The following is a 12,405-nucleotide window of genomic DNA, read 5'->3' on the forward strand; positions in this document are numbered from 1 at the left end:
TGCCGCCAATCTACTTTCATGAGGTGGCTGTTAATGGGCCAAGTCCTCAGCTGTTGTAAATAGGCATAGTTCCATTGAAGCCAATGAAACGATGTGGATTTGCACCAGTTGAGGGTCTGGCCCCATGCTCTTGTTTTGCAAGATGACATGATGTTCATGTTCTGTGTCTTCATGTAGCCATGGTATTTAGTTGAAAAGTGCTAGAGTTGTATGCTGTTTGATTAGTTCAAAGAAGTTGCCATATATTAGTTGAACTTCTCAGAGTGAGCTTTTTGATTTTAATATAATTCATTCTCCTCTCTCCCCCACTACTTCGAATTAGTCCGTTTTCGTCCACTTACTTGAGGTCGCTGGGATTGCTGGGTGACAGTGTTACACACTGGTATTTATCTATTATGTTCTTTACAAAAAGCAAGCATTTAAGACTAAGGAAACTTGTTAATAAAGATGTAGGAAATATTCAATTACCCACATACGAATTGTCATACTGGATCATACCAGTGATCCTTCTTGACCACAGTCAGACAGGAGAATGGACAGTAATAGAAGACTTTGAGGATGGTACAAAAAAGCCTGTACTGGACGCTAGTTTTTGCATTGGGGGAGTTCATTTGTAATCTTCTCCAGCAGTTGATGGTTGACTTAAGATCTCAATTTTGCAGGCATTATCTGTGTTTAAAAAAAAAAAAAAAAAAAAAATCCCATCCAGTCTTACTGTTGATGTTCACATGATCTCTATATGTTTAATACCACTTAATATAGTACAGCATTATCAGATGATAACTGGTGGCAATGGGTTACACAGTTGAACTTGGTTTTGTATTTAAAAAAGAAGTTGTATCTTGACATCAGTTTTAAAGGCAGTTTGAAATTTAATTGCATGACCCTTTGCTCTTATATTATGAGAAAGGGTAAGTAGAAGCAGAAGTAGAAGTCTGACCTCTTCTGTACCATTCATTAATTTGTACACCTAATGTATCTTTTATTTTATTGTCGAATCTCTTGAAATTAAACAGTCTTTTTATGGAAATATTTCTGTGCCTCTTACCATGATTTCAATTAATGTATTTATTTCTGCATTTTGAGACAGGTTGACCAGATCAGAACATAGTATTTAAGGTATAGGTATGCCATTAGTCTTTATATAGTTTCTATCCTATTTTTTTTAAAGTAGCCTAACAATTGTATTCCCCCCCCTTCTTTTTTTTACTACCACTATGTACTAAATTGAGATTTTAATTGAGCTGTCCAGAGTGATGTCCAAACTCTTTTCCCTGTAGGTGGCAAAAGTTAATGTAGAACCAAGCAATGTGTAAGAATAATTGAAGTTAATCCTTGTAGCTAGCATTATCTAACATTTGTCAATACTGCATTTTTCTGTCAGTATGCTGCTCTTTCAGCCAGCAACTTTGTTACAGCTGTCCGAATTTCCTTAATCTATTGTAGCCTTGATTAACCTAGATAATTTTTTAATTACAAAATTGGGAACCACACTGTTCAACCTCATTCCTGGATCATTAATAAATATATCAAACACCAATCGTAGTACAAAAACATTTGTTTTAATGTGGTTAGTTGAAGTTGTCCATTATTACAATTCTCCTAGACTTAGTGGCTACTTAGAGCACCCTCAGCACCGTACAGTTTATATATTTTTCCTGAAAAAGACGCAGGTAGCATAACCCTGCTAGTATAATCCTAGACACACAACTGGAGTTCATGTTGAGAGTACATATCAAGATAAAAGAATCACAAGAATATTGTAAGTATCCCAGAAATGATAACTCACTCTGGCAATTCAGAATTAAGGCCAATATTAAAAGCAAATAGATTCAGAATTCAATCAAACAACCCTAATTCTGCTGTGTTTTAGTGGTATAGATGTGGTGGTGGGGCAAATTAAAGACTAACTGCCTGGAAAATGGACCAGTGCACTCTTTTTAAGTCAAAGGGGCCAAAATAGCAAGGAATGAATGAAGAATCATTTTTACAAGGGCTATGTCTACATTGCCGGCGGCATAGCCGACAGTGCAGGATCGATTTTTTTGTGGGTTCGATTGAGTGGCAGTGAAGACTCGCTCGATTGAACCCGGATGTCGACTCCGTAAATCCTCCCATCGGTGCAGCGCTACGCTACTCGCCAGGGTGGGCAGTGGAGACGCCGCAGTAAGTAGACGTTAGGAAGTCGACGGGAGATACGCAAGTTACTGCACGTAGCTTGCGTATCGCCTGTCGACTGCCGCTGAAATCCACGGCCAGTGTAGACCAGGCGAAGATCCTGGAATTTGCCTTCAGTTGTGAAAATTAGTTAGAGGCTAATGATGAAAAATTTGAGTTTTCTATAAGAAAAATGTCTAGTTTTCAAAAAGGGGCAATTTCCTCTCACATTTTACTATTCTAACACTTGAAACTGCTTCTTTTACAAGTCAATGTCAAATTCCACCTGTATCTCTGGTGTGATATTTTGGTAAGCAGGTAAAACAGTGAAACTGACTCTACAAAAATTTCAGAAAGGAGCCCATTTGATTTTTTTGTGTGTCAAAAATATCTCAGGTCAGTTTTCAGGGCACATTTTAGTTGTCAATGGGTCTTAACTCTTACATATGTGAAACCATTAGGATTTTTGACAGAGGGTGACTTGAAAGGGATCTTAAAATAAGGAGGCAAGCATGGTCCCATCAGCCTGAACTGTGGAGACACAGTTCTTTTCACTAAACAGCAAAACCACATCCCTTCGCAGGACTGGGTCCAAGGCATGGGTTCTACAGACTCAAAAACTTAAGTCTCCACTATTTGTTAAAGGGGGATCTCCACTAGCCATCATGACCAGAAGGACCTTTAAGTTCTTTATAAAAGACAACCAGCTTGTAGAGGCAATCATGTTCACACCCAAGTAGTACAGTTGTTCTGCTTCTAAGATACTATTGGATGGAAAGGGGAAAGAGTAGAGGTCTCCAAAATACCTAAATCAAAAATTAACTTAATTCTGAATCTTCTTTCAAATGTAAGTGATACATGAGTTTCAAAGAGATTTAACTGCCTGGAAAGTTTTTACAGGTAGTAACAGGTCAATGTTGAAAAGTGATGGACAAATGATTAAACTCAGTGTCAAATCATGAAAACTTTTAATGATCTGCTACTCAAACAGCGTTTTGCAAAGAGTGTATATATCCTTAGTGTATATTTAAAGTTGCAATCAGCTTCCACTGTAGCACCCTATGATGCAATCTTTACTATGGAGAGGATGCAACCTCCCTATGATGGAAAGAAGTTAAATGATAAACGTACGAAGTACATTTTTCAAGAGATAATTAACATACTACATTTTTTTCTGGAAAGTGTAAAGTTCTCGTAGTGGAATTAAAATACACTTACTAATTCACTAGCCTTAACAAAAGTCTAATGTAAATCTTTCAAGTCACAAAAACATGACACTACAAATTATTACAGAGCTCAAACTAACTCCTGAAAAGTCGTCATCTACGGTCTGCTCAGTGAAGTAATTTAATTCAGTGACTAGAGTGGCAAAACTTCGGTTTCAGAAATGTGAGCTGGAAGATGAGTTTCTATAAGTTAAACAGATAATTTATTTAGCAGCCTTTACTGTGCATTGAAATAACATGTTTAAACTTGAATCTCTAAGGATTAATATATTCATGGTACATTGGCTGTGCACTTATCCTCGTCATTCTTAAAATGATACAAAGTGAAAAATTATTTTTGTGCTCTTCCATTGATCAGTGTAAGAAGAGCAGGGATAAATGCACATCAGGCGTACAATGAATAGCTCTCACTGAAACCATTGTAACCTGTGTTTTGTGACCCTGGTAGGCAGGAGTGGACTTGATGGCCTGTCCATATGGACATTTCCATGTTGTTCTCCACTCATTGCATTTCAGTAAGTGGTCGAAGTACTGTATTGGTTTGGCTTTTTGTGTTTCTCGATTGGGCCAAAAAGTAACTGTCAGAGGCCATTTGAAGGATGACTGTTTTGGGTGCTAACAGGTATGCCTTTCATTTGTGGAATTCCACTACTTTTTTTTCAGAACAAAAACATTGTTTCTTTACTTGTGAATTTTGTTTTGTCTCATCGCACGTTTAATGGCTCCTGTAATATCTTAATCACATATGGTCATAGTAAATCCTGATGTATATCTTACATTCATGTGTTTTTTAAGCATTAAGCTTTTTTTCCCCCTGAGTAAAATGTCCAATAAGCTTGAAAACTGATATTAAGGAATCAACTTCCATTGCCTTGATTATAACTGACATTATCATGTTCAACATGCACCTCATGATTTCTAGTGTGTAGCTTTGGGTCTGATGTGAAGTAGCAGAGGAGAGAGAAATTAGTTAAATTAAAATCAAATGGTGTAAAAGAAGCATAAAAATCCTGCTTGAATAATTCATATGAAAAACATTTTTATGTGAACTTGACTGCCAATGTATAGAACTTACAGACGAGAGAGAATTGTAAACTGATGATAAAGCATACAGAATAGCATGTTGCTTCACTCAGTGAATTTGAAATATTTTAAAGGTTTTTATGAAAGGCAACTGTTTAAGATCAGTCACTTTTCCTTTCAGAGAGCTAGTTACCTACTTTTCCTCATTTTCCTTCTTACCTTTACTTGCTTTGTCATTTTACTAACTTGAATTTTATCCTTTTCTCACAAAATTGCCTGCGTTGAGAAGGACGTAAGCGTAAAAAGCATAAAAAGCATTTTAAGAAACCCTTTAAAAGTCATGATCACTCAAAAGGTGGGTACAATGTAGCCTTCTACATTGCATATTTTATTTGCTATTTGGTTTTTAATAGCAAATGGGAAAAACACAGACTTCCAGGGCCAAATTCTTTTTCTCTGTTGTATAGCTGGAGTAATGCTATTGATTTCAATTTAGTGAAAATTTAGATTAACAGGCTGTATATCAGAATTTGGCCCATCCTCTGAATCTAAAACTTCAGTTAGCTTGGAATTTACTGCTGGAAAAAAAAGGCACAAGATTTTAAAACAAGGATTTTTTTCTTTGTGTGTATCAAACTATTTTCATAACGTGAAAGTAGTTATGGTTGTATACCAAGAGGCTTGTGATTCCCATATGATGTTGATGACACAACAGGAAAGCATTGTTTTTCTCAACTCCTCTTTTGTTAGTGTTTGTTATAAATAAATAATATGCTAAAATCCAAACAGAGTTATTGTAAGTAGGTAAGCTATCACAAAGTTTATAGAGGGCAAAATTCACATACTGTGATGTTAAAGTAAATGTCAGTGCTGAGACTTTTTCTTTCTTTCTTATGGATTGATTGTACATAAGGCAATAAGTATGGAGATTTTCAAAGGCATGGAGGACAGACAATTTCCCAACTCCTCTTGAAAGTGAGTGGGAGTTGGGAGTCTGTTTCCCATTTGTTCCTTTAGAAAAATCTCACCCATTGTCTCCTTAGTTTCAGATGGATTTATCTGAGGTGGAGGGGCAACTGGAAGGTACCTTCTTGGGTATTTTAGATTAGTGAATAGGATTATTTTTCATACCTGCGTGGTCTAGGTGGAAATGTGCAATATATAAATAAGATGGAAAAATGAATGATGTATGATTGTCATACAGCTTTTGTTTGCATACATTTCTGCTGATTTCTGCTCAAAGTTGCTGATGATGGGTTTGTTTATTTGAGATGACATGCTTTCCCTTGAGTGAGCAGTGCCTTCACGCACCTTGAATAGCAAGGCAAATGTGCACCTTTCCATTTTTGGACAAAATGCTGCTGAACCTTGATGTGTGAAGTTTTTTTTGAGTTGCAGATATCGTCACTCTTCTCTTGAAGTGAGCTATACAGTGTATGTATACTTGTGTCATATGGTTGATGTTTGTATGTGTACAATTCATAATCACTGTATATTCTATATTTAAGGGCAAATTAGTTAGAAAATAGTTGTCTGCAGGATTAAGCATTCAAATATTACATGAGGTTATATATGCAACCTTAAGTGTAGACTTTAGCCTGTCACTTGTACATGGGCGTGTCAGTATTTGATTTTTAAAAAATAATTTCTACAGGTGATATCCATGTTGGTTTTTGAGCATTTTCCCCTCCAATTTTTATCTGTTTAAATTTTCACAGTTGTGGGGAATTGGGAGGGGGGGGGTGTCCAGCAGTGTGGGAGAGCAAACAGTTGTTATTTAATGACAGTAGATGTTTAGATTTAGAAAATTAAAGCATTATGACTATTAAAACACAAATTGTCAACATCACATGTCAAAATACACAAAGTAACACAGGAGGCCATGTCTCATAGAATTCATCATTGAGGAGAGAAACACATTGACTGTGTAGCTGAGTCAGCTCTGTACACATGCATTGCAGCCTTGTTTGCTTAAACCACTACTTGTAAATGGCTTTAAAAGTCTTACTTGGAAGATAGACACTTATGTGTGCCAGTTGAACCCTATAACTTGATCAAATCAAAACCTTTTTTCCCAAGTACACACTCAAAAATACTTTCCCTCGCTGAGGAGTACTACTCTGCCAAATCGTACCTTTCTGCTCTTATGTATACCGGTGCTGGCGCTGTTAGGCTGTTTTAAAGTGTTGTTTTATTATAGGTAAAGCTTGTTCTTTCAATTTCTTATTCAAAATTGGGTTTGTTCAAACTAGAAAAAAAACTTTGGGCAGAGATTGGGTATGAAAACCTTCAGCCTGAAAGATGTAAGTTGGTGTGTTAGAAACAGCTGACTTACAGTGGAAATACGTAGCTGTAGTTCAGATTGTGTGTTGCTAGTTCTTTTTTGTTACTCTTCATGAACTAAAAACACACATTCTGAACATCAGTATAGGTAGAATTCTAATGATCTACAGAGAATTCAGCTTCTTTATATAAAAAGATGAACAGAGAGGTAGGGTTGGAAAAGGGTGGGAGAACTTGTCCACTTGCAAGGGATAAACTAAAGCTGCTGCTTTGCCGTGTCAAGGTCTGCTGCAATTCTTCGTATATAGATTGTCAACCAGCATAACTCTGTGTATCTTCAATATCTGTAATTCAAACAAGTTTTTTAATCAATTCTTTTGCAATTTTCCCATTTAAGCTTTTATTTTTAGTTACTTTTTCTGAGTTGCAATGGGCCATACACAATTTAGATTTAAATTTAAATGGCAATTTAAAACTTAAATGGCAATACTTAATGTAAATAAGTGTGTGAATTGTTGAAATGTGGTGAACGAAACATTGTATATTTTGTTTAGCAAAACATAATGAATACAATGAATGCTGATTTAAAAAAAAAAACCTTTTTTTTAGATAAGCCAAAGAAGAGAAAAAGGATACGTTCTTGGAGAAGCTGGCAACTCAAGTTATAAAAAATTTACAAGTCAAAATCACAGGCATTCATGTTAAATATGAGGATGATGTAAGTGCCCTAAACCTTTTTGCTTTCTCTTAAACCAAACTGCAACTGAGGTATCTCTCATTGTGACAATAGGCTATTTTTCTATTTGCACTATGTACTCCAATTTGAAGTAAATTAGAGTCTTCAGTCATCTTGAAAAAGCTTTTCATGTGTTTAATAAAAGCAAAAAAAAGAGAGACTTCCAGTATGACTGAAAACTTTAATACATTGTGATATACAGCTGGACTTGGCCCTCCAGTTTGGACAGTTGGCTGCTTTTCATGTATTTTTACATGCAATTGAAGCTGCTGATTGTTCAGTGTATTATGTCAGGAGCAGAATAGTAGGCATTCATTCTAAAAAAAGAAAAATTCACAAAGTTTTTAAGGCGTCTTTATACTGCTTAGATCAATAATGGAGGATTTTAATGTTAAAAACTTGACCTTTTTAGATATTTCTTTTTGGAAAAGAGAGGTTAGGAACTAACTGTGAAAGATACACACATGAAAAGAGGAAAAAGTTGTATTCAAGCTTAGAACAATGTCATCTCATCTCAAAATAGCTTCATTTCAGGACCTTTTTGAAGGTGAAACTTCAAAGAAGGCTTTAAAAAGCAGAATGGTGTAACTAAGACAGCTATTGGTTGGAGACAGTCTCCATGTGGTTTGTATGGAAAAGGGGGTATGGGGCGTGGGGTGAAGGATAACCGGTTGGACCTTACCAACTGAAAGAGAGCTTTTCCACTCAGTATTAGAGGCAAAAAGAGGCTAGAAATAGTCTTTCTAAACTAGTGGTTCTCAACCTTTCTAGACTACTGTACCCCTTTCAGGAGTCTGATTTGTCTTGCGTACCCCATGTTTCACCTCACTTAAAAAATACTTGCTTACAAAATCAGACTAAAAATACAAAAGTGTCACAGCACACTATTACTGAAAATGGCTTACTTTCTCATTTTTACCACATAATTATAACATAAATCAATTGGAATATAAATATTGTACTTAGATTTCAGTGTATAGTATATAGAGCAGTATGAAATTTTAGTTTGTACTGACTTCGCTCGTGCCTTTTATGTAGCCTGTTGTGAAAGTAGTCAAATATCTAGATGACTTGATATACTCTCTGGCTAGGGGTATGTGTACCCTGGTTGAGAACCACTGCTCTGAACTTGAATGAAGGGACAGATTCTAGGAGACCTTCCTAGAAGTTCCTGCATTGTATCAGATTTATCATGGGCATAGCTAGTTACAGTGACTTGTATGTTAGATTGAAGATTTAAATTTCAAGGCTACAAAATGGAGTCACTGTTTTAGGATGTGTAATGAGATGATAGGGGTTTGGTTTACTGCATAAAATAATACAATATTTAAATAAAATTTCCTTTTTGTCCTTTTCTGTTTGTAGATCACAGATCCCCTTCGGCCACTTTCTTTGGGAATGACGTTGAGTGAACTTAGTTTATTGGTAATGTTTTTTTTTAGCTCTGTTTAATTTAATTTAGTTTATGTTGAATAACACAATTACTGGATTTAGAACATGATACAGACTTGCTGAACAGTTTTAGAAACAGAATACTTGGATCAATTTACTTAAAAAGCTGTGTAGTTAGTTCAAAGTCAAACAAAAACACCATCTCTACAAATGTTATTCATGTTTTTGTGGTCAAACATGGACTGACAGCTTGAGGGGAAGATCTGTCTGGCCCAGGTTCTGTCATTTGACCTCATGCTTTAGATCATCTGTATAACTGGATAGAAGGAAGAGTTTACTGCTGATTTTGCAGGAATCTCTCCTAGGTAAAATAGGAGAAACAATTCCATGTTGGAGTGAGTATATTGAACACTTTTTTCTTAGGTCGGCTACTAGGTGCAAGGAATCCGTAGAAAACAAAAGTTCAGTCAGTGCTAGTTAACTGGAAAACATCTGCAGAAGAGGAAAAAATGTAAATGGATATTTTTGTTTAATACTGAACTTCAAAGGATGCACAGAAGTAGCACTGGAAAAATGCAAAAAGAAATTTAACTTTCTTTTTATCGCTGATCTGTTGGAAAGGATTAGTATTTTGGTATTAGATGAAAAATCTAGAACAGTATGCTGTGAATTCTGTAGAGGTGGAAGCTGGGATTGTCAAAAGCACAAGTTGGCATTGGCCACAATGAGAGCAAAGTGAGGTCAGCACTGAGGGCTTTTGCAATCCCCATTCTTAATCTTTGTATTCATGTTACTTAGACATAGGTCCCGAGGATATAATTGGCAATGTTGATTCTGGAGTGTACCGCGTGGTGTTCCTTATGTATGTGAAACTTGACATTTTTGTTTGAGGTGGCCTCTACATACTCTCATTTGTGGGAAGCACCTTCTCTTCTGCTGCAACTGAGTTGATGGAAACAGGTGATCCTTTGGATCACATGACTTGTGCCAAAGGGCATTCAGTTTTCTGAACTGAGATTACTGAAGTGTCATGTGGTTTGGATCACTCCAGCCTTTGCCTTCCTTTTGTGTGGTTAGCTGATGTAAGGCCTAGAATGACTTACCCCCTGCTGGGGTTAGGGTCGTTGGGACATTATTGATCCACAAATATCCCGGGTTTTATTGTTGCTCTGTAATATGGGTAAGTAAGGTTTTTTGCTTTTTTAGAAAGTTTGTTGTACACCTATTTTTAAACAAATACTGGACCTCTGTTCCTTGTGTATGAAAATGTCTTGGCCAACCAAGCCTCCGAAGATCTGGGTAGGAAGAGCAGAGTTCAGTTATGTTTGTCTTGCTCCTAAATGTTGTTGGGCCAGCATACATACTGGTTTGTTATATCTGTGGAAAGCCTATTCCTAGATCACTGCTTGGGTACATAGAACCATCCATTCCCTATTGCTGTGCCTTCGTCCGTGAAAAAGGCCTTAGAGCCTGTTGACTGTATCTGGCATAGGATTGGTTGTGTGGCCCTCTGAAACCAGAGAGACACTACTCTCCCATCAACGTTCGGTAAATCAGGATAAGTTAGGTACTGAAGAAACCAGTGCTAGGTCATGGGCAACACCTGGCTCTGAGAACTGGGAGCTGTGTGTCAGTTTCCATCAATAAATCCTTAATTTTATATATTTAACTCTGTTGTCTAAACTTGATGAACTTTGTAACTTGACACACACAAGTGTAGCCTTACGTGAACATATACCGTTCAACCCTTAAAAATGTATAACCCCCTAAAATGACATCTATTTAAACATCCATAATTATAGAGAAACTGGTTATAAACTTCTTGGGTTATGTAAGTTTTAAAATCCTTTTATGATAAAATGTATCAACAGGTTTTTTTGAAAGAAAGTTATGTCTGAGGGGCTCTTGAGCCTTGTAAATGGAACAGAGTTGAAACATGAAATACATCAACATAAGTGGTCAAACGTTCAAAACCAGCCAACAAAATTTGTTTGCAAAATTTGACCACAGGATATATATGCAGTTTTGAGAACTGGCTATTTTGATTTACTTTGTTTAAATATATGTTAGCATTGTAAATTCTGAAATTCTCAGTACACCACCAGGTTAGAAAGGATTAAATAGCCCCCTTGAAATGAATGTGTTATAATGAATTAAAGATGACTTTATGGAGAATCATTTCTAATATTTTTCATCTTCTAGACAACCAATGAAAACTGGACACCTTCCATTTTAAATGAAGCTGCAAAAATCATATATAAGGTAATATGTCAAAGTTCATTATTACTTAGATCAGGAGTGAAAATTGGACCAAAAATATCCACTGATGAACTGAATTCAGTAGTCCATAAGAGGGTGGGTGGGGGAACATACTGGCTTAATGAACCAAAATAGGGAAATAATGGTGCTGTAACTTGTTTTTTTTTATTGCTTTGTAGCTCTTCATTCACTATACCTTTAGTTGTTTTTCCTTTTTATACCTACTGAGAAGTAAAACCATGATTTCTGGTTAAATACAAAGCATTTGTTTTCAACTCTGGGTAAATGAGATCCTCACACTAAGCACAAACAGCAATCTTCATTAAATGAAGTACAAAATATTGTTAACCTCATGTACCTTCCAGTTTCTTACTCAAGGAGTCAAACATTGACATAAGAAAAAAATTTAACCAGACACAACTTGCATTCATTCTTTTACCCAACAAATAGACTTCAAGTACAGAAGTAGGAAGAGAAAGCAAGTTTTTTGAGCAATGCATTTAAATCATACTTGATGAAAAGAAATTACCATCAAAATGAGGGTCTTCACTTAATATGAAAGCTTATTTCATTAATACAGAAGTCATATTCATTATTTTTATAAATTGTAGAATCATTGAGATTTCTTTACTTTGCAGCTCCTGCGTCTTGATTGCCTCAGTGCCTACTGGAATGTGGACAGCGAGATGTATTATCATGGCTCCCGCGAACAAATACTGGTAATTTAGAAGGATACATACAGTAAATGGTTATATGATATAAATATCATATTACTAGGATAAGCTCATAGAGGGAGATTTCAAATGGAAAAACAGAAATTAGGTGCCTAACTACCATTTCTGATTGTAAAAATCTCCCTTGTAGTGCGTGTGTATCATGAAGTAAATTTTTAGGCAAAACTAGCTTAGCTGGGTGACTTTTATTTTTATTCCCCCACCCCACCTGCCTTCAATCATCTGCTAATAGTATAATGAATTTAGGAATGGTGCCTATTAAGTTACTAGTTGTTCTGTTGAATATTGAGTGTTATCCTATTTATTTATGGAATTATAAATATTAGCAAGTACTGTGACTGTAGAATTCACAATTCTGGACCATTCATTGTAACTTCTTATCTATTATATGATTGTTTATACTGTTTAAAAATTGATTGTGGGTTACCTAATTTTTTTCTCATCTAGTAACTTAACTTGCGCTTTGTGTTGGTTTCTCCATTCATAGTATTTTCAATTTTATTATGGTAAGACCTTAAATCTCAATCAGGGATCAGGATTTTATTGTACTACGCTCTCATCACAGCGTAAGCTAGCCTGTAAAGAGTGGTGGGAA

The 12,405-nt window shown here is 35.9% G+C and overlaps 1 protein-coding gene across 3 annotated transcripts in view; it reads left to right on the top strand.

Moving 5' to 3' along the window:
* The first annotated feature begins 7,311 nt into the window (after positions 1-7,311).
* VPS13C (vacuolar protein sorting 13 homolog C) overlaps positions 7,312-12,405 on the top strand; it is a 139,543-nt gene continuing 134,449 nt past the window's right edge. For all 3 annotated transcript variants that reach the window (XM_067534730.1, XM_067534732.1, XM_067534731.1), the window contains exons 1-4: positions 7,312-7,407; positions 8,791-8,850; positions 11,020-11,079; positions 11,715-11,795. In XM_067534730.1, coding sequence (XP_067390831.1) covers positions 8,824-8,850; positions 11,020-11,079; positions 11,715-11,795 — 168 coding nt within the window. In that variant the 5' untranslated portion in view covers positions 7,312-7,407; positions 8,791-8,823. The remainder of the gene's footprint in view (positions 7,408-8,790; positions 8,851-11,019; positions 11,080-11,714; positions 11,796-12,405) is intronic.

This window comes from Emydura macquarii, unplaced genomic scaffold (genome assembly GCF_026122565.2).
Source record: "Emydura macquarii macquarii isolate MOO-44397 ecotype Brisbane River unplaced genomic scaffold, CSIRO-AGI_Emac_v2 contig_3451, whole genome shotgun sequence".
Classification (NCBI taxonomy): domain Eukaryota; kingdom Metazoa; phylum Chordata; order Testudines; family Chelidae; genus Emydura; species Emydura macquarii.